Raw genomic sequence first — 21559 nt, 5'->3', positions numbered from 1 at the left:
ACCCGAAATCTGTGCCAGGATGTATACAAAACTTCTCACGTGCACCGAGACTGTTAGTCTAAAGCTTAGACTTAAGTCTAAAATAGTCTGAAAACCAGGACCTGTCTATAGAAGACATTTATTAAAAAGCTACAATACATTTTTATTGAAGTCTAAAGTTTATTCATATGTGCTGCCTAAACTGGGTAAGTGTTGTAAACTAACTACAATGGTATCAAGATGAAAAAGTCACCCCAGCCTATGAATTAGATAGTACTAAGCCTGCAAGGGTTAAGTCACAGCAAAATGGCACCATTCATTCACTCAGAAGTCACATCATGTCAGTACACTCAGAAGTCACGTCAGGTCATGTCAGTACACTCAGAAGTCACGTCAGGTAATGTCATGTACACTCAGAAGTCACGTCAGGACACTCAGAAGTCACGTCAGGTCAGGTCAGGACACTCAGAAGTCACGTCATGTCAGTACACTCAGAAGTCACATCACGTCATGTCAGTACACTCAGAAGTCACATCACGTCATGTCAGTACACTCAGAAGTCACATCACGTCATGTCAGTACACTCAGAAGTCACATCAGGTCATGTCAGTACACTCAGAAGTCACATCATGTCATGTCAGTACACTCAGAAGTCACGTCAGGTCATGTCAGTACACTCAGAAGTCACGTCAGGTCATGTCAGTACACTCAGAAGTCACATCATGTCATGTCAGTACACTCAGAAGTCACGTCAGGTCATGTCAGTACACTCAGAAGTCACATCACGTCATCTCATTACACTCAGTGGTCAAATCACGTCATGTCAGTACACTCAGTGGTCACATCATGTCATGTCAGTACACTCAGAAGTCACATCACGTCATGTCAGTACACTCAGAAGTCACATCACGTCAGTACACTCAGAAGTCACACCCTTTCAGTCCACCAACAACAAGGATTATAGTTACTTCTTTCTCAGGGAAGTGTCTCGAGGTAATTGGGTAGAAAAACTCAGTAGCAAGTATATCACGGGACAAACGTTACAAAACAACATAATACAACAACACTCAACAAGGTGAAACAGTCCGACTTAAATAGTGTGACCATCAACCAGTGAACAGGTGTGACAAATGTGTAATCAAAGATGGCGGGTGAAGTGCGTCGGTGCCTGATGGGTAATGTAGTCTTCAAAAGTCCGGGATTGAGAACAGGGATAAACAGAAAGGGACGGCTATCTGGGGGCGTGGTCTGATGAGTGGGCGTGCTTATAACTTGTGGGTTTTCGGTTTATGACATGTAATATTTACTTGCTTCATAGCTTTGCAACAAAACAAAGAACCTTAGGAATTATAATCCTCCAGATTCATTTTGATTTAATGGACACATTTTTTTTGAGACAATAAGATATTTATGAAAGGTCTTGCATGTTAGCACAACATTTTTCAAATAAACATAAATACACTACCTACAGTACATGTTGGAGTCAGATAAACAGTCAAAGAAAATGGCATAAAGCTATTGTTTCAGTCATAAACAAAAGCTTTTGTCTTCAGACAAAGTACACTCTCTGTGTTTGTGACTTAATGTCTAATTCTGTGAAACCATAAATAGCACAAAACACTTGAGAACACTTGTGATTGGTCGATACACCTCACACTTCTAAGTCAATTTTCCATTGATGTGAACCAATCGAATGAGAGCTGATGCACTACCAGTCAGTTATTCAGACTTACTCGCTAGGATGGAGAGATCAAGAGTTACTGTTACTGCGCTTATATGTAAGACATATTACAATTCTTCAACTGTCATTATTCACTTGAATGTTTTAAGGAAACTTAACATAAAGTAATTTGTAATAAGTTATGTGTGGTAAGGCTATTTCTAAATAGTGGTTATTTTTTAACTTGTTTGTTTATTTCTGTTAAGATGGTTTACTGTTCAACCCAAAAGTTGTTGGAGCAGAAATCGAGCTGAAGGCCAGTCCAGGAGACAACATCACTCTCATCTCTGACCGTCCTTTAACTCGTGGTTCCAGCATTGCATGGATAAGAAACTGCTCTCATGAAAATCAACCCTCTCTCATAATAGATCATAAGACAATGTATAAATATAACTTACCACGTTTCAGCTTTCTTCAAAATTCCAAGATTCATTCTTTGGATCTACATATTACAAACATTACAGTCTCTGATCTGGGACTGTACAACTGCGCTGAATACGAAAGAAAATTAATTAAAGATGATAATGGCATTACATACACAGCTGAGGTGTACCATTATGGAAACCAAACCATACGCCTCTCTCTCGCTGGTAAGAAAAAATCGTTGTCACTTGTTATTATAACATTCTTTGTCGTTTTGATTTCTAATGCTCATGTAAACTGCCTTTCTCTGAATATATCTTATCAAATTATTCATAAAGATTTGTTCAGACACATTTAATGCTGTTTTTAGAGCAAGACACTTCCTGTTCTGGACCCTCCAGCACCGTCTCTCCTCCTCCTGTATCAGACTGTTTTCTCTGCTGGACGCTGCTCTTCAGTGTTTGTCCTGTGTGTGTTCTCCTCTGCTTCATCTGCGTGTACTGCCTCTGTCATAAGAAAACTACAGGTACATCATACAATTTCTTTCTTTACTTTTTTTGCGTTAAAATTGAAAGCAAATGCATTTGTCAATCAGCAGTATTTGGACCAGTGCACCGAATTTACTAGTCATTCGTCTATTTAAATGCATTTAAGAAAGTGATGTTCATATTTTAACAAATTTCAGGTGGTAGAACTGATCACAAAGAAAACAAAAGAAGTAGAACTACTCCTCAGGTATGAACATCACAAACACACTTGCATGGTTGAGTAATACAGTGAAGATTACAGACATAAATTGTCTAGCGTTATTAATAAATGAAAAGGCTTAATTTATTAAAAAATATATATATTTCACTTTTTATTATTGATACAGAATCAGAATAATGTTTATTTCAGGGTGATGATGAGGATGATGTGTGTTATGCCTCCTTGGATGTGACAACCAGAAGACCGAAGCGACTCAAGAAGCAACTGCAGAGTTCTGACTTCAGTACTTATGCTCCGGTCAGAACAGACACAGTACAGGACTTCTGATGGTTAAAAAGAAAACATGTGCCATTTTCATTAAAACCATCTTAGTGAAACAACTAATTTCATATCTATTGTAGCTTTTAAAAATGTTAGATTAGATACAATCTGACTACTTTTTTTGATATGCACCTTTTGAACCTTTTGATCATACGTAGGTCAATTTGTTTGATAAAATAAAAAAGGGAGAATCAGTGTCTTAAAATAAGTGCATTAAAATATATGAATTGTTTTTGCTTTGCAAATGTAAGATCAAATATTATACATAAGATTTAAATTATAAATAAGAATTAACAGAAGTAATCTTACTTTTAATTATTTTGTGCAGGTCAAAGATTTCACAGTAAAGCTTCTGCGATCTTCTTCAATTGTGTTACTTTTGCATAATTTCACCAGCCGTGAGTCTTTGCGAATTGTGATTTATTCTCAGTAATATAGGTAATCTTAACAAAAAAATTGCACTCAAGTTTGATGCATAGGCTATGAGATGTTTTGTGTGAAGGTGTAAATGCTTGCTCATGTGGTCTGTTTGTGGTGCAGTTGGTTTGTTTGCATGCTGTGTCTGCACCTTCACATTTTCTGATGTTTGAGAAAGCACAACATTACATTTATGGAGAAATGGGTGTTGGTTATTGGATAAAACATTAATAGCCTATATGGGTTAGAGTTTAGGGATGAACACTAAAGTTTAATCCTAGTTAAGTAAATTTTCTTCAGCTTACTTCTCTACATTAAACATGAGGTTCTGTCATGATCCTGCCACTAGACCAAGAGAAACATGACATGATGTGGCAGAATCATGACACTCGCAGGAGGATTGCACGGGAGGCTCAGCTGGAGCTGGAGTTAGTTAGGGATGGGCATACAACAATCATCTGGGCCTGGCCTGGTGAGGAAGGAAGACAGAAAGAGAACAATCAGAGTAGGTGTTGTTCATAATTGTTTTATTAAGCATATTTTGAATTAAGTGAATGCTTGGCTGAAAAATGTTGAAAGAGTGTGTCTGACCCCGAATAGTGTCGGGAAGCTACTCCAGAGTTTAGGTGCTACGTATGAGAAAGCCCCTTTGGAGGATTTAGTTATTCTTGGTGTTATCAAAAGTCTGGAGTTTATTAGAGAACGTGATGGGTTGTCTTGAGGTCACAAATGCATGAATATGCTTTCCAGCGTCAGCGACACATAGATTTTCTTAAAATGTTTGGTTTTATCTTGCTATAAGAGCAATCGGACAATAAAATATGATTTCATGTTAGGCAAGAACAACTATGGCATTTTGTGTCTCCTAAAGTTTGTTAGTAATTCTTAACTTCCCTCTTGTGGACTAAGATGGAACTACCACAAAACCCCTGTTCTCACAGTCACACCCCTGCTACATCTACACAGTAAGTCAAAGAAGGAACAGTTGCCTCTGAAGTTTTGGGTTTACGTACATACTTTTATGCAGGTGTAGGGAGATTTTAGAAGATAAAAACTGCTTTTGAATTTCTTCTAGTTGAAGTTTATTTCGTATAATTTAAATCTATATTAGTTCGATTCTATATTAAATACAAGAGTAAACATATTCCAAACATATTCCTAACCAAAACCAGCATGCTATAAATAATTGTATTTCTAATAAACAGTTAATGAAATTGCATGAAATCAATGCTCTTATAGGAAAGATGTGTATTTAAAATCACAATTTTAAGGCGAATATAGACTCAACCCAACACCCAAGGCTATTGGAAATGTTTTGTCAGTGATCAGCAAAGAGATCTTAGGAGATAATCTGATGACGTGAATAAACAGTAATTGTGGTCTGAAAGAGACCTTGTGGATTTCCTTTCATTGCGTGATCAGGGTTTAGATTTTGTTTCCTTGCAGCTTTGTAGTTTGATGCACTTACAAAACAAAGTAGTCCACGAATCATGGTGTTACAGATGAACTTTGATTAAATTAATCAGTTTCTTTGCATATTGTAAGACACTCGTGATAGGTGTTAGATGGCTAATGCGTGTGTGAAAGAAAATTATCTTTAATGATTTGATCTGGAAATCAAATCAGAGTTATGGTAACCATATCAGTCATAAAGAAAGTTCTTTTGACTTTAGATAATGTTTCCTCTCTGCATCTTTGTCTGCTTCTTAAATGTTATAGACAATTTTGTGAACCATTAAAAATCATAAAACAGCCAAACCACACCAGCACTTCTGATTGGTTGACTCTCACTCTTCATGTCCAAATCAAACTTTCATTGGTGTGAACCTTCACACAGTTATTCACACTCGCTGAGATGGAGAGATCAAGAGTCACTCACGCTGCGCTAATATGTAAGACAATAATATCTAAAATACATTTTTAAATATTTTATTAAGCTAATGTCTTAACAGAAATATAACTGTCTGAATATAATAATTCTGCTTCTGCAGATGTTTTGCTGTTCAGTCAGAAAATAATCTTCGGGACAGAAATCGAGCTGAAGGTCAATCCAGGAGACAACATCACTCTCTACTGTGACCGTCCTATAACTCATGGTTACATCATTGTATGGATAAGAAACTGCTCTCATGAACATCAACCCTCTCTCATTATAGATCATCAGAAAACTTTCCAAGAAACATTTAGACGTTTCAGTTTTCCTAAAAACACCAACATTAATTCTTTTGATCTTCATATAACTAACATTACAGTCTCTGATCTGGGACTGTACTACTGTGCTGAATACGAGAGAAAGATAGATAAAGGTGAAAATGGAATTACATCCTCTGATGTGTACCATTATGGAAACCAAACAACACGTCTCTCTCTCGCTGGTAAGAAAACAATTTTGTGTGCCATTTTTCATTAATTGAGTTATTTAAAAAAGTATTATTTTTTTTAGTAACTTCCTGTTCTGGACCCTCCAGCACCGTCTCTCCTCCTCCTGTATCAGACTGTTTTCTCTGCTGGACGCTTCTCTTCAGTGTTTGTCCTGTGTGTGTTCTCCTCTCCTCCATCTGTGTGTACTGCCTCTCTCAGAAGAAAACTACAGGTACATATTTATACTCATTTTTACGTCAGTATGAGGATTAATAGCTTTTATTAATTAACATAATTCATACAGTGAGTGATTGCACACATAATATTATTAAGAAATATTGTGCAAGTTTTTATGTCAGGATTGCATTATAGACTTTTTTCATTGTACAAACATTTTTATAATTTGTGGTTGTTTTAAGGTTCTGACAACTGTGCAGAGATGCTCACAGTAAATGTTTTAAAGGTAGCCTTTTAATAACATCCCCTCAAATTTAAATCTTTATACAGTCAAAGGCAATTTTAACAACTTTTCTAATTTCAGGTGGATCTAACAGAGAAACATCTGTCTGAAATGAGGAAGACTGAAAAGTTCTACCTTTATTCTGAAGTCACTTATAGACTACCATCTGCTCATCCCTAAAATCTGATTCTCCTGTTGCAGTTTATACAAAGTCTGCTTTCAACGATAATAAATGCTTACCGCACTCCTGGCTATCTCAGTTATGAACTTTCTCAAGCATACAGTGAACATATTTGGGTGCAAAAACTAAGAACGAATCACATACAAATGTTAATCTCAAAAAGTACTAAAAATAACTGAAAAAGTTAAATCAAATGCTTATAAAAAGAGAAAAAAATAATTTATAGAATTTCTGTTTTTAGAATTTGAGGCTATCCAAACATATTTTCACTTCTTTTTATAAGAATAAATATTTGATGTGATGAAAAAACTGATCGGGTTACTCTCTGAAGACCAGGATGGTGTGTCGTTTTTGTTTATTCTGTCACTATCTGTTTTATAAGTACAAGAACATGTTACGGACGTGTATATGTTCAGCATGGTGTTTACAGTACTGTGTCTTTTAAACACTTAATCATAGCTGCAAAGCAACTAAACATTGTTTTCTTTATTTAATTGAATAATAATTGTGACAAAATTAAGTATTACAATGTACAGTATGTGGACAAATATTGTTTATTTTCAACTTGTGAAGATTGGTGCTTACAAAACAATAAAATGCAAAACAATGCCCCAAAACGGGTTCTAACCAATATACAAAACCAACATGATTTAATGTAAACATGTGTCTCTGATGACCAGTGATAAAAATTAAGTGCGAGTTCAGAGCAGATAATAAGTTACAACAGTAGATAAGTGATCAAAGTGACCAGAGTGAATTTGATTTTACTCGTCATGTCTAATACAGAACATGTAAACATTTTAGGTTAAAAAATGTATAAACATGACACAAGTAGTAGTTTATTTACATTTATGCATATGGCAGACACTTTTATCAAAAGCCAATGACAATGCATTCAAGTTATACATTTTGTCAGTGTGCGATCCCTGCAGCCAATCCATCGACCTTTTGCACACACAAAACTCCTCCAACAGATCTACAGAAACATATTTAGCAGCTACAATAGGGTTGAAACCGGAAACCACAACTTTGTGTTTGTTGCTCTGCACTAATAGGTGTTAGCAAGTTCCTGGTATAGAGTGCAAAGATGGACTGGAACAATTTGTGGTTACGAGCAATGGCTTTGCAACCACTTTTTCCAGACACAATGCAATACACATCTCATACACATTCTTGTACATGCATGTACAATATCTAAATATAGGTGACCACACAACACCAGTCTTTTGGGTCAATTGTTTGAATTTGTGTTTTATACAGCATCTGAAAGGTGAATAAATAAGCTTTCCATTGATTTGTCCATAGGATTTGTTAGGACAATATTTGAAAATCTGGAATCGAAGGCTGCATAAAAAAGCAATACGTTGAGAAAATTGCCTTTGAAGTTTAAAGCGCTGAATCAGGGCGTTTCTATGAAGAAACAGGTTTGTTTTAATGCTCTCTATTGGCTTACTGCTGGAATTATGTTGTAGAGAGTGGATTATCCTGAAACTCTAAGCTTTACATAGATGCCAAACTTGAGGTGGGTAATTCTCAGAGCGGGCAGCATCAAGGAATCTTTGTAGGCATGTTTCCGGTCATTTGTGTTCACAATTTCGCTGCATTCACTCAAAAAAAAAAACGTTTTCATATATTTACGGTGGGAAATTATCTTCATATAACACAATCGTTACTTTATTTCCTAATAATGTTTGACATACAAAAAAAAATCTATAGTTTTGTGTCGTGATTTAGGACAGGAATAACCCAAGTGTAGGCAACGGTACTGAAGGGGTAAAACACTAAGACTTTAATAAAATAAGCACAAAACACTCACAATGGGGGGAAACACTAACCAAAACACAAAATTCAAAACAAATACTTCCCACATGGGGGGGTAAAAACAAACTTCTATCTCAAAACAAAGTCACACGGAGAATAAGAAACAAAGACAAGGGAATGAGGAACATCAAACTGACATAATCTTGACAGGGAACAAGTACAACCAACGAGCACAAGACAATAGACAAGAGACAAGAGGGCATTAAATAAGGAAACTAACAAAGGAGATGATGATGGGCAGGTGTGGGTAATGAGACACAGGAGGAAAGCTATACTCTGAACGAGAGGGGCGGGGCCAAATGATGAGACTAATGACTGGAGAGACTATTAAGTCCAGATTGACAATAACATGCTTCTCTCCACATAAAACACGTGGGTCTGTCATGATTCTTCCCCAGACCAGAAAATCAAGACAAGAGAAGACAGAATCATGACAGCTTTGACCCTAACAAATAATTATTGCCTATTTCTACAAATATACCCGTGGTGGTTTGGACTGGTGTGGACACACACACACACACACATAATATCGTGAAATCATATAAGTTCACAGCAAAAATTAAACAGGCTTGGCGACCCCAGAGAACCAAGTGAGAAACACTTGAAGATCAGTAAGAATTCAGCACTATGGACAGCTCCAAATGCTACACTGATTTGATGTAATATATACTGTATGATATATCCATCCATCCTTTTTCTACCGCTTATCCGGGGCCGGGTGGCGGGGGCAGCAGTCTAAGCAGAGATGCCCACACATCCCTCACCCTAGACACTTCCTCCAGCTCTTCCGGGGGGACACCGAGGCGTTCCCAGGCCAGCCGGGAGACATAGTCCCACCAGCGTGTCCTAGGTCTTCCGGGGAAGGCGTCCAGTAGGCATCCGTAACAGATGCCCAAGCCACCTCAGCTGACCCCTCTCGATGTGGAGGAGCAGCGGCTCTACTCCGAGCTCCTCCCGGGTGACCGAGCTTCTCACCCTATCTCTAAGCTTCTCACCCTATCTCCACCCTGCGGAGGAGGCTCATTTCAGCCGCCTGTATCCGGGGATCTTGTCCTTTCGGTCATGACCCAAAGCTCATGACCATAGGTGAGAGTAGGAACGTAGATTGACCGGTAAATTTCTTCACCGCGACGGACCGGTACATAGACCGCATTACTGCAGAAGCTGCACCGATCCGTCTGTCAATCTCCCGTTCCATCCTTCCCTCACTCATGAACAAGACCCCGAGATACTTAAACTCCTCCACTTGAGGAAGGAACTCTCCAACAACCTGAAGTGGGCAAGCCACCCTTTTCCGACTTTCTTACCAGCGAGAGAGAGGCGTATGGTTGGGTTTCCATAATGGTACACATCAGCTGTGTATGTAATGGCATTATCATCTTTAATTAATTTTCTTTCGTATTCAGCGCAGTTGTACAGTCCCAGATCAGAGACTGTAATGTTTGTAATATGTAGATCCAAAGAATGAATCTTGGAATTTTGAAGAAAGCTGAAACGTGGTAAGTTATATTTATACATTATCTTATGATCTATTATGAGAGAGGGTTGATTTTCATGAGAGCAGTTTCTTATCCATGCAATGTTGGAACCACGAGTTAAAGGACGGTCACAGATGAGAGTGATGTTGTCTCCTGGACTGACCTTCAGCTCGATTTCTGCTCCAACAACTTTTGGGTTGAACAGTAAACCATCTAAACAGAAATAAACAAACAAGTTAAAAAATAACCACTACTTAGAAATAGCCTTACCACACATAACTTATTACAAATTACTTTATGTTAAGTTTCCTTAAAATATTTAAGTGAATAATGGCCTCGGATTTGGAGGTACTGATTTTCATTCCAGCTACTTCACACTCTGCTGTAAACCGTCCCAGTGCATGCTGAAGGTCCTGGTTTGAAGGGGCCAACACGACAACATCATCCGCAAATAGCAGAGACGAGATCGTGTGGTCCCCAAACCTGACACCCTCCGGCCCCTCGCTGCGCCTAGAAATTCTGTCCATAAAAATTACGAACAGAACCGGTGACAAAGGGCAGCCCTGCCAGAGTCCGACATGCACTGGGAACAAGTCCGACTTACTGCCGGCAATGCAAACCAAGCTCCTGCTTCGGCCGTACAGGGACCTGACAGCCCTTAGTAAAGGACCACAGACCCCATACTCCCGAAGCACCCTCCACAGGATGCCACGTGGGACACAGTCGAATGCCTTCTCCAAATCCACAAAACACATGTGGATTGGTTAAGCAAACTCCCATGAACCCTCCAGCACCCTGTAGAGGGTGTAGAGCTGGTCCAGCGTTCCACGGCCTGGACGAAAACCACACTGCTCCTCTTGAATCCGAGGTTCTACTATCGGCCGTATTGTCCTCTCCAGTCCCCTGGGATAGACTTTCCCAGGAAGGCTGAGAAGTGTGATACCCCTGTAGTTGGAACACACCCTCCGGTCCCCCTTCTTAAAAAGAGGGACCACCACCCCGGTCTGCCATCCCAGAGGCACTGTCCCTGACCGCCACGCGATGCTGCAGAGGCGTGTCAGCCAAGACAGCCCCACAAAATCCAGAGACTTGAGGTACTCAGGGCGAATCTCATCCACCCCCGGTACCTTGCCACTGAGGAGTTTCTTGACTACCTCAGTGACTTCGGCTTGGGGGATGGACGAGTCCACCTCTGAGCCCTCAGCCTCTGCTTCCTCAATGGAGGACGTGATGGTGGGATTGAGGAGATCCTCGAAGTACTCCTTCCACCGTCCGACGACATCCCCAGTTGAGGTCAACAGCCTCCCACCTCCACTGTAGGGCACTGTTTCCCTCTCCTGAGGCGCCGGATGGTTTGCCAGAATCTCTTCGAGGCCAGTCGATAGTCCTTCTCCATGGCCTCACCAAACTCCTCCCAGGCCCGAGTTTTTGCCTCCACAACCACCCGGGCAGCAGTCTGCTTGGCCTGCCGGTACCTGTCAGCTGCCTCAGGAGTCCCACAAGCCAACCAGCCCGATAAGACTCCTTCAGCTTGACGGTTTCCCTTACTTCTGGTGTCCACCACCGTGTTCGGGGATTCCCGCCTCGACAGGCACCGGAGTACTTACGGCCACAGCTCCGAGTGACCGCTTCGACAATGGAGGCGGAGAACATGGTCCACTCGGACTCAATGTCTCCAGCCTCCCTCGGGATCTGGTTGAAGCTCTGCCGGAGGTGGGAGTTAGCCCAAGCCATGCGTAGAGGTGATCCCGACTATCTCTAGTCGGAACCTCTCAACCTCACTCACCATCTCAGGCTCCTTCCCCACCAGCAACGTGACGTTCCATGTCCCTAGAGCTAGCTTCCGTGTCCAGGGATCGGGCTGTCGAGGCACTCTCCTCCAACTGCCGCCCGATCCACTACGCACCGACCCCCTATGGTCCCTCCCGCACGTGGTGAGCCCACGGGAAGGCGGCCCCACGTCGCTCCTTCGTGCTGAGCCCGGCCGGACTTCGTGTATGATATATATACATTTAAATATATAAATAAAAATCCCATTGCAAAACACAAGATATCAGCAATAGCATTATATTGGTTTCTGCTTTCTGAATTTCTGAACTGCCCTCCAGGGGACTGATGAAACTATCCAACAAATCAGCCCTGCTATACCCTTGTACATCATAACAAGCTACTGTGTGTGTTGTGTACAGTCAGTGAAGTTTTAGTCTCAGTTGTGTTCCAGAAATTCTCAGGCATGCTCCGAGAGCATTAGTCTTAAATCTCAAAAGATCTAAAAAGCAGGACCTGACTAGAATAGGAGACAATAAAAAAAAGCTAAAATCAACTTTCATGAAGTCTAAGATTGAATCTTATGTGCTGACTAAACTGGGTAAGTGTTGTAAACTAAGGACTACAATGTTGTCAAGATGAAAAATAGCAAAATGGCACCATTCATTCATGATTGAATGAAGACATTACAAATACTTTATTATTTTATTATTTACTTCATTTTTATTTTTTAACCATTGTTTGTTAATTTATTTAATTTCAACTATTACGTTATTTTAAAAAGATAATTATTGGGTATGTACATAAAGATCTGTTGAAAACTGTATGCTTACATCACACCATTTCACAATAGTAAGCTTAATAATTAAAAAATACATAATTTCCTTTCAACAAAATATGGTTTTGTAGTTTCACAGGTGCAAACAAGATCAAATCTGTTAGAATACAATTTTTTATTTTTATTTAATCACAGTAAACATATTTTATGCTTCCCCAGGAAAATACATAAATTCAAATTAACACCTAAACCCATAAGGACTAATGCTTGTGGGTTTCCTGTTTTGACGTGTTAGATTTTGTTGCTTTGTAGCTTTACAACAAAACAAAGACGACCCTGTCCTCCAGATTAACTCCAGATTTAATAGACTAATATATTTTCAGACAATAAGACATTTATGATAGGCCTTACGGTATATTGGCTGACTGCATGTTAAAGGCAAAGCACATATTTTTTAAATAAACATAGAAACACCATCGACATGTTGGACTTAGACATTCAGTCAAAGAAAATAGAACTATGTATCAATCATACACAAACGTTTTTGTCTTTAAACAATCTACACTCTGTGTATATATGTGTCTGTTGGTAACAGGGGATAAGACTTCATTCTGTGAACCAATACATAGCACAAAACAAAACTAAAACTGAGTGAGGACACTTGTGATTGGTTGATATACTGCTCACTCTTTCAACTCAATCGAATGAGAGCTGACATATCACGAGTCAGTTATTCAGACTTACTCGCTGAGATGATGAGATCAAGAGTTACTGTAACCGCGCTGATATGTAAGACAAAATATAATTCTTCAACTGTTATCATTTTAAATAATATTTTATTTGAACATAAATTTATTTTTAATTCGTTTTGCATTGTAAGGCTACTTGTTTGTTTATTTTGTTTGGTTATTTCTCTTTTAGATGGTTTACTGTTCAGTCAGAAAATCTATGGAGCAGAAATCGAGCTGAAGGTCAGTCCAGGAGACAACATCACTCTCTACTGTGACTGTCCTTTAACTCTTGGTTCCAGCATTGCTTGGATAAGAAACTGCTCTCATGAACATCAACCCTCTCTCATAATCGATCATATGATAATGCTTGAAACAAACTTTCCACGTTTCAGCTTTCTTAAAAATCTCAACATGAATTCTTTTGATCTTCATATTACTAATATTGTAGTGTCTGATCTGGGACTATACTACTGTGCTGAATACAAAAGACAATTTAATGATAAAAACGGCTTTATGAACACATACCATTATGGAAACCGAACAACGCGCCTCTCTCTCAATGGTAAGAAAACACTTTTGCCAGTTGTTGTAATATTCTTTGTCATTGTTACAAAGTCTCTTGTAACTGTCTTTCTTTGAGAAGAACTAATGAAGTTATTTAAAAAAGGATAAATGAATATTTAACGTTATTTTTTTGAGCCAGTAACTTCCTGTTCTGGACCCTCCAGCACCGTCTCTCCTCCTCCTGTATCAGACTGTTTTCTCTGCTGGACGCTGCTCTTCAGTGTTTGTCCTGTGTGTGTTCTCTTCTCCTCCATCTGCGTGTACTGCCTCTGTCCGAAGAAAACTACAGGTACGTCATACAATTTTGTTTTACTTGTCTTTGTTTTCTCAATTTGAAATGTAGATAAAATGCTTTTCTTAGTTAGTAGTATTTGGCTCAGCTGAGTCTGTAGAATGTGCTATTTCAAATTAATTTAGGAAAGTGATGTTTTCATGTTAACACATTTTAGATGTTGGAACGGATCACCAAGAAAATATGAAAAGTAGAAAAGCTCCTGAGGTATGAACAACACAAACACACTCATGTTTAAGTTAAGTTTTGTATGCGGTGTCACAAAAGCCGGTGCTTCACACAGAGATCCGGTCTCACCAGCCTTCTTTTTCTGAAAAAAGAAAATTATATTACGTGAGTCATGACTCGATTTTTTTTATCAATTAACTTCTAAATCAAATAAATATTCGGTGTGACCACCCTTTGCTTTTAAAGCAGCTTTCGTCCTAGATACACGTGCACATAGTTTTAGCGGTAGCCTTGTAGGTAAGTTTTTTTCTAGTGTCGACATTGCAACAGTTCTCCTGCCTTAAGTCTGTCTTAGTTTTTTCACTTTTTCCACTTTCTTACTGTAGTAATAGACACGACTCGATAAAGGTCAGTCCAGATCTCCGTGTGGAGCACTGGCTGTTGTCACACTGCACAAACAAAAATCTAACTGGAATATTACAATTAATGGCGAAAGAAAGTTTAAAAATGCAAATTGATAATACACTACAGCATAAGATATACATCTTTTTGGGGGGGGGAAACTAACATGTCTAAGACTTCTACACAGTACTGTATAATATCATCAAAATAAGCTAAATATTTCTAGGGGCAATATATGTCAAAGATTCCAACTATAATACTTTAATAACAAAGTACTTTATATGATTTATTAAGAATCAGAATAATGTTTATTTCAGGATGATGATGATGTGTGTTATGCATCCTTGGATGTGACAACCAGAAGACCGAAGCGACTCAAGAAAAAGCAGCTACAGAATTCTGACTTAAGTACGTATGCTGCAGTCAGAACAGACACAGTAAAGAACTTCTGATGGTTAAAAAGAACTCATGTGCTATTTTCATGAAAACATTTTGACTGAAACAACTAATTTAATGTCTAAGTTTGAAAAGAGTATATCCCTTTAAATCCAGTATATCCTACATACAGTATCATTTTCATTCGCTAGAGATTGCAAGGTTGTACAACTCATTAATGCCTGTACAGAGTTTTTTAGAGACTGTTGTTGTGGTGGGCCGTGCCCTCTGACCGTCTTTGTGTGTTCGTGATTATGTGTATCTTCCATTCTTAAGTATGTTGTTTTAAATGTGTCCCTTTGCAAAAACTAATAATGTACATGTGATGATCTGAATACCAGGATGTTTTTTTTCTTACATAAAAGGACAGGAACTTTTATCTGACTCATTTTCATAATGAACACCCTTTAAAAGCAACTTCTGAGGCAACATTAATTTGTTGCCAGAATGGCATAAAAAATAAATGCATCGCTTACATTTCGGATCACTAAATGTTAGATTGGTCACTATTAACAAAAATAAAACTTTTAATTCTTTAGTGCTGAATGATTTCTCAGATATGTTATTGTCTTCCAGCTGTGGCGATTTGACAGCTTGGCACGAAATGTCTTTTATTCTCAGTAATATACGTAGATGATCTTAACCAACAATGTTTCCACTCAAGTTCAATGCATATGAGACAGAAATAGACAGGATGTTCTGTCTAGGTATACATGCTTGCTCACGTGGTCAGTTTGTGGTGGAGTTGCTTTGAACGCATGTTGTGTTTGCACCTTCACACTCTCACATGTTTGAGAAAGCACAACATCATTAAAATGACTGAGAAAAGGTTCTTTTGGTTATTGGACAAACATTAACACCTTAGCGGTTAGAACTCTAATAAGTGGGATGAACACTGAAAATTTTATCCTACTTAAGTAACTTTCTCCAGATACAATACACAACATGGAGGCTGGTATGAGCATATAACATAATGAGTGAAACTGAATATTTATTCCACGTGTTAAGTCTTTTTTTCTGGATTGGATAGTGGAGTCTGAGTTTTCATTTTCAGAAGAAATCTTTTCGTGTGAAGTTCACAGAGCAAATAAAAAGGTTTGATGTTTCAGATTAACATGATGTGTGTTGTCTCAATTGTCAGTTATTATAACTGTGCTCATGTACGTATAAAACAAAATAAGCTTTATACTCAAGTTATATATATATATATATATATATATATATATATATATATATATATATATGTGTCAAGTTTACCAAAGACTTACTTATGTTTTGGCCCTTTCTTCTTCTTTTGTTTAATGGTGACTAGTGTCTAGTTTTTCCTTATTAGTCTTGGTATACCCCTGTTTTTCTCTTGTCTTTGGTCAGTGTCCTGTAACAATGAAAGCAGGCTGGGAAAAGGGTCTTTATGCAGTAATAAGAAAAAACACAGTTTAACAGGGAACAAGAACCTAGGAAAACTACAAAACAATTTTAAACAGGAGGCAACAAGCTTGAAGACTAATCAACACGAAAAACTACAAATGACTACAAACATGGCACAGAACAGGAAATGACATCAAAGTCACTCAAAATAGGGGACACATATGGGCTGGAATCATAACAACTGATTGGAAAGATATTTGGTGGTTTAAATATGAATGTGAAGTCTCTTTTAAAGTTTTTATAACACTTATATAGTGTTTTTAAGCATAGTTTCATAGTCAGATTAATGAACTGTTTATTTAAATTCACAGAAAGTATAAGATATGTTGTATCTCAAAAACGTGTATTCTTTTTTAATACATCCATGACGCATTATTTTGGATAAAAGCCCTAAACATGTGTGTTTCATGTGTGTAACTGTTTTTAGTTGTTTTATGATAAGCACACATTACTTCGATCTGATTTGATTCGTAAGCCTCTGCATAACACATATGTAAAAGGTTTTTATAGCATCTATTTTTTTGAATAAGCCAAAAGTACATTTCATTTCATTAGGATTTGAGATTTCTTTGTGAAAAGTGAAATCTTTGGCAAGTTTATACGGTGTCAAGATGGAACAAAAGAGTTATAGCGACCCCTATTGAGACACTTAAGCAGAGATCAGTATAGTATGCAGAGATACAGTACACCTAGCACACTGGACAGCTCCTAATGCAACATACAAGCTGATTGTGGATCTTTCTACAATGCAGACATTTTACATATAAATGTATATCCAGGGAAATTTGAAGGGGTGTGTATACTGTAAATAGTACTTGAAAAATAATAAGTGTCCTGACGTATAGAAAAATAATAAGAAAAAAACTAACAATGGAAAAAAATCTCTCTATTGTATATGATAAATATAAATATAAATAATATGAAAAAATATATTATTACAAGTTTGTTTTCTAAATGTTTGCTGTCAAAACATAAGGCGCATGGCACTCGTCAACTACCCATATGGAGTAAAGTGTCTCAAGTAATTTCTTTATTTCTGGTCAAATTTAACTTTACAGGCAGTTGTCCGTGTGCTTAAAATTTTACCATTGTGACCATTTGGTAATATTTTTAACACATGACGAACAAAAGCAAAAAAAATTTTGCACTTTGAGCATTTGGCTGGCAATATATTTGTGTTTTGCTATGAGAATATCACTTTTTAAACAAGCAATAAGATCACAAAGCAATCACATCTCCTAAAATTAGTCTGTGACTTACTCCGATTCTAAACTGCCCTCCAGTGGACTGTGATGGAACTACCACTGAACCCCTAACCTCACAGTCACACCCCTACAAGCTATTACATCTCTACAGTAAGTGAAAGAAAGCAGTTTTTGTCTCGGCAGTTTTCAACGCACGTACACTTCATGACGTCTTTATCAAACAAGAAGCACACACATATTTGAGGTCTCACACGCTGTCACATATGTCTTGAGAAACTCTTCATGGCCCCTAGTTGTAGTAGTTTATTGTGTATCAGTAAAATCAATTTTACAGATTAAAATTTCCAAATAAAATATAAACGATATGATTTACATTCCAAACACATTGTAAACCAAAACTTACCAGGAATGTTATTATTTATAATGTGTATTCCATTAAATGACATACGATTATTGTTCTTATAGAAAAGATGCTTGTTTTGAAAAAGATACAAAATATCATTGTAAACCACAGAACCATTTTAAGGTGTGTTTGTCAGTGACCGACTAAGAGATATGAGGTGAGAATCTGATGACACGGATAAACTGTATATGTGTCTAAAAGTGCTCTCAATGAAAGTCTTGTGGGTTTCCTCTTTACGTATCTTTAGATTTCGTTGCCTGGCAGCTTTGTAGTTTGACACACATTAAAAACAAAAGGGTTCATGTTGTCCTCCAGATGACTAAATAGATATGTTTCTTCTCAAACAGTAAGACCCTCATGTTAGATAGATCTTTAGATAGATACACTGACTTATTACATGTGGAAGAATGTTTTAAAGTGCTTATCTACAGTAGATCTGGAAATCAAAGAATGTCGCCAAACACATCCGTCATAAACAAAGATTTTTGTCTTTAAATAATGTTCCCTCTGTGCATGCGTCTGCATATCCGCTTTTGTGAACCAATAAAAAAACACAAAATAGTCAAACCAGAGTTACACTTGTGGTTGGTTTAAACAATTGTCTCTTTTCCATTTGTGTAAACCAATCAGATGAGAGATGATATCTGCATCATCAGAGTCAGTTGTTCACACTCGCTAAGATGGGTAGATCCAGAGTTCCTTTTGCTATGCTTATATGTAAGTATTCAAATAAATATTAAGCTATCCGTCTTAACATAAATATAGCTGTGAATACTCTTGCATTGCGTTTGCAACTTTTAAGTAGTCTGCTTTTGTTGCAGATATTTTACTGTTCAGACACAGAGGAATCTTTGGGACAGAAATCGAGCTGAAGGTCAATCCAGGAGACAACATCACTCTCTACTGTGACCGTCCTTTAACTCATGGTTACATCATTCTATGGATAAGAAACTGCTCTTATGAACATCAACCCTCTCTCATAATAGATCATAAGAAAATGTTTGAAACAAACTTTTCACGTTTCAGTTTTCTTAAAAACACCAACATTAATTCTTATGATCTTCATATAACTAACATTACAGTCTCTGATCTGGGACTATACTACTGTGCTGAATACGAGAAAAAGATAGAGAAAGATGAAAATGGAATTACATACGCTGATGTGTACTATTATGGAAACCAAAAAACACGTCTCTCTCTTGCTGGTAAGAAAACTATTTTGTGTGCCATTTTTCATTAATTGAGTTATTTAAAAACATATCTTTTTTTAGTAACTTCCTGTTCTGGACCCTCCAGCACCGTCTCTCCTCCTCCTGTATCAGACTGTTTTCTCTGCTGGACGCTGCTCTTCAGTGTTTGTCCTGTGTGTGTTCTCTTCTCCTCCATCTGCGTGTACTGCCTCTGTCAGAAGAAAACTACAGGTACCTCATTCAATACATTTTCTTCCTTCTCACCTTTACCTTGAAATGTAGAATAAATGCCTTTATCAATGAGCAGTATTTGGAATAAGCTAGTCATGCCATTTTTTAATCCCTCTCAATTAAATTTAAGAAAGTGATGTTTTCATTTTAACAAATTGCAGGTGGTGGAACTGATCACAGAGAAAATGTAAAAAGTAGAAATATTCCTGAGGTATGAACAACACAAACACACTGGCATGTTTAAGTACTCCAGTATACATTAAATGCACAATTGTTTCTCCTGTATTTTAGGGAAAGTAGTCCAATATGTTATTCATAATTTGTTATAAAAGATATATATGAACAAAGTAATATTACTTTATACATATAACTTGTGAAGTATAACTTTATAACCGATATATATATATATATAACGTATTCCGTATTCTGAAATAATAATGTTTATTTCAGGGTGATGATGATGTGTGTTATGCCTCCTTGGATGTGACAACCAGAAGACCGAAGCGACTGAAGAAAGAGCAACTACAGAGTTCTGACTTCAGTACTTATGCTCCGGTCAGAACGAACACGCTACAGGACATCTGAGGGTTAAAAAGAACTCAGGTGCCATTTTCATTAAAACCTCTTGACTGAAACAACTAATTTCATATCTAAGTTTGTAAAGAAAAAGTATTTCCCTTTGTATATGCAGCATATAGCCTACGTATAATTATCTTTAGAGACATTGCCATGTAAGGGTGTACGACTCGCAAAGTCTCTTGTTTGATTTTAAATGTTTGTACGCAGGTGACAGCATTTTTTTCCAATATATAGAAATTGTGTCTCTCTTTCATGCACACAGTCTTACACCAACTGTTGAAATGGTGGGCCGTGGCATCACCTTGTGTTTGTGGAAGCGAATCATGAACAGAGATGACCTGAATAACAGTATGTTTTAGCGTGTTTCCTGTTAGGACAGGAACTTTTATCTGACTCATTTTTACAATCATCATCTTTTGAATTATCAAACACAATGAGACATGTAAGCACGCTGGTGTCAATTTACCTGATAAACTAGAGAAGCACATTAAAAATAAATGAATTGTTTCCCTTTTTCTTATTTAATCATATTTCTGACTTATATTATCTTGTATGTATATATTTTTTTTCTTTACTGTAGGTTTCTCAGTAAAGCTGCAGAGATCCTTAAAGGTGTAACTTTAAACATAATTTCATCAGCAGTGTTTTTGGCGAAGGGTCTTTTATTCTCAGAAATAAAGATAATCTTAACCACAAATGTTTCCATTCAAGTTCAATGCATATGAGAGAGAAATAGGCAGGATGTTTTTGTGTGAAGGTGTAAATGCTTGCTCATGTGGTCAGTCTGTGGTAAAGTTGATTTGTTTGCATGCTGCTTCTGCAGCTGTCCTTTACACCTTCTCTACAGTACAGTATCATCACATTAATCGGAAATGAGACAGACTGCATATATCAATTGTTGAACAAAACATTGTTAGCCTGGCGATTAAATTCCAGTTAAGGTTCAGTCATTTTACAACAATTACTCAGTTTAAAGTGAGTTATCAATGCACAATGCACACGATGGGCACGCTCTTCGTACCAATAACCTGTTGTTTGATGCACTCCTCATACGATTGTTTCAGACCTGAATAAACTAAATATGTTTATTTTACCTGTGGTATATACATTTGTTGTTACTTTCTGCACTGTTTATCATTTCTAAGGTTCAAAACTGGAAGAGACAGATAGGCAGGCCTATGGTCACAGTCGGTTTTGACGCAGTTATACTAGTGACATGTGGGGGGCGCTGTCGGCTAGCTTTTGTCAAATCTAAACGTACACATATTTTGAATTTAAAACAAATAAACATTCAAATGTTTTTTAAACCATCATAATATGTTGTAATTGAGTGTAATTTTTTCATTAAGACACATTAATGAGTATAAACCATAAATTAATAATAGTTCTTGCTTTTTTGGATTAGATCCCAGTTTATTATGGTTTATAAAACCAGCATTATGTTGACTGTGTTGACACTACACACAGGAGAACTGGCCCCAAAATTATCTACTAATACTACTCAGTTTTTGTTCCTTACAACAGTAGCCAGTTTAATATGGAAATGATTTAAATATATCTCATGGTAGTTTTATTAG

The 21559-nt window shown here is 37.4% G+C and overlaps 4 protein-coding genes across 4 annotated transcripts; all 4 read left to right on the top strand.

The window, feature by feature from the left end:
- The first annotated feature begins 1710 nt into the window (after nt 1-1710).
- On the top strand, nt 1711-3457 carry LOC306898200 (uncharacterized protein). The gene is made up of 5 exons (XM_079463487.1): nt 1711-1757; nt 1906-2289; nt 2433-2588; nt 2748-2797; nt 2960-3457. Exons 1-5 carry the CDS (start codon nt 1721-1723, stop codon nt 3095-3097), a joined length of 765 nt encoding a protein of 254 aa, XP_079319613.1. The 5' UTR covers nt 1711-1720; the 3' UTR covers nt 3098-3457.
- Nucleotides 3458-5260: 1803 nt separating this feature from the next.
- Nucleotides 5261-6637, top strand: LOC306897371 (uncharacterized protein). The gene is made up of 5 exons (XM_079462035.1): nt 5261-5400; nt 5500-5883; nt 5952-6101; nt 6289-6332; nt 6411-6637. The coding sequence occupies exons 1-5, from the start codon at nt 5364-5366 to the stop codon at nt 6507-6509; spliced, it is 714 nt and encodes a 237-aa protein (XP_079318161.1). The 5' UTR covers nt 5261-5363; the 3' UTR covers nt 6510-6637.
- A 6419-nt stretch (nt 6638-13056) lies between these two features.
- LOC306898120 (uncharacterized protein) lies at nt 13057-15489 on the top strand. Its single transcript, XM_079463376.1, has 5 exons — nt 13057-13143; nt 13276-13647; nt 13789-13938; nt 14099-14148; nt 14829-15489. Exons 1-5 carry the CDS (start codon nt 13059-13061, stop codon nt 14961-14963), a joined length of 792 nt encoding a protein of 263 aa, XP_079319502.1. The 5' UTR covers nt 13057-13058; the 3' UTR covers nt 14964-15489.
- A 3173-nt stretch (nt 15490-18662) lies between these two features.
- On the top strand, nt 18663-21296 carry LOC306897741 (uncharacterized protein; the record flags this gene model as incomplete). Its single annotated transcript, XM_079462732.1, has 5 exons — nt 18663-18699; nt 18804-19187; nt 19254-19403; nt 19565-19614; nt 19854-21296. 5 exons carry the CDS (start codon nt 18663-18665, stop codon nt 19986-19988), a joined length of 756 nt encoding a protein of 251 aa, XP_079318858.1. The 3' UTR covers nt 19989-21296.
- Between the last annotated feature and the right edge of the window lie 263 nt (nt 21297-21559).

This window comes from Barbatula barbatula (genome assembly GCF_947034865.1).
Source record: "Barbatula barbatula genome assembly, chromosome: 8".
NCBI lineage: Eukaryota > Metazoa > Chordata > Actinopteri > Cypriniformes > Nemacheilidae > Barbatula > Barbatula barbatula.
This window is presented reverse-complemented; position numbering and strand designations above follow the sequence as displayed.

Bases quoted from the DNA above. Each gene is read 5' to 3' on its own strand.
- LOC306898200 (XM_079463487.1), top strand. From the start codon at position 1,721: ATGGAGAGATCAAGAGTTACTGTTACTGCGCTTATAT. The intron at 2,290-2,432 runs GTAAGAAAAAAT...TGCTGTTTTTAG, and splicing joins CATACGCCTCTCTCTCGCTG to AGCAAGACACTTCCTGTTCT. The intron at 2,798-2,959 runs GTATGAACATCA...TGTTTATTTCAG, and splicing joins GAAGTAGAACTACTCCTCAG to GGTGATGATGAGGATGATGT.
- LOC306897371 (XM_079462035.1), top strand. From the start codon at position 5,364: ATGGAGAGATCAAGAGTCACTCACGCTGCGCTAATAT. The intron at 5,884-5,951 runs GTAAGAAAACAA...TATTTTTTTTAG, and splicing joins AACACGTCTCTCTCTCGCTG to TAACTTCCTGTTCTGGACCC. The intron at 6,333-6,410 runs GTAGCCTTTTAA...TTCTAATTTCAG, and splicing joins TCACAGTAAATGTTTTAAAG to GTGGATCTAACAGAGAAACA.
- LOC306898120 (XM_079463376.1), top strand. From the start codon at position 13,059: ATGAGAGCTGACATATCACGAGTCAGTTATTCAGACTTACTCGCTGAG. The intron at 13,939-14,098 runs GTACGTCATACA...AACACATTTTAG, and splicing joins CTGTCCGAAGAAAACTACAG to ATGTTGGAACGGATCACCAA. The intron at 14,149-14,828 runs GTATGAACAACA...TGTTTATTTCAG, and splicing joins AAAGTAGAAAAGCTCCTGAG to GATGATGATGATGTGTGTTA.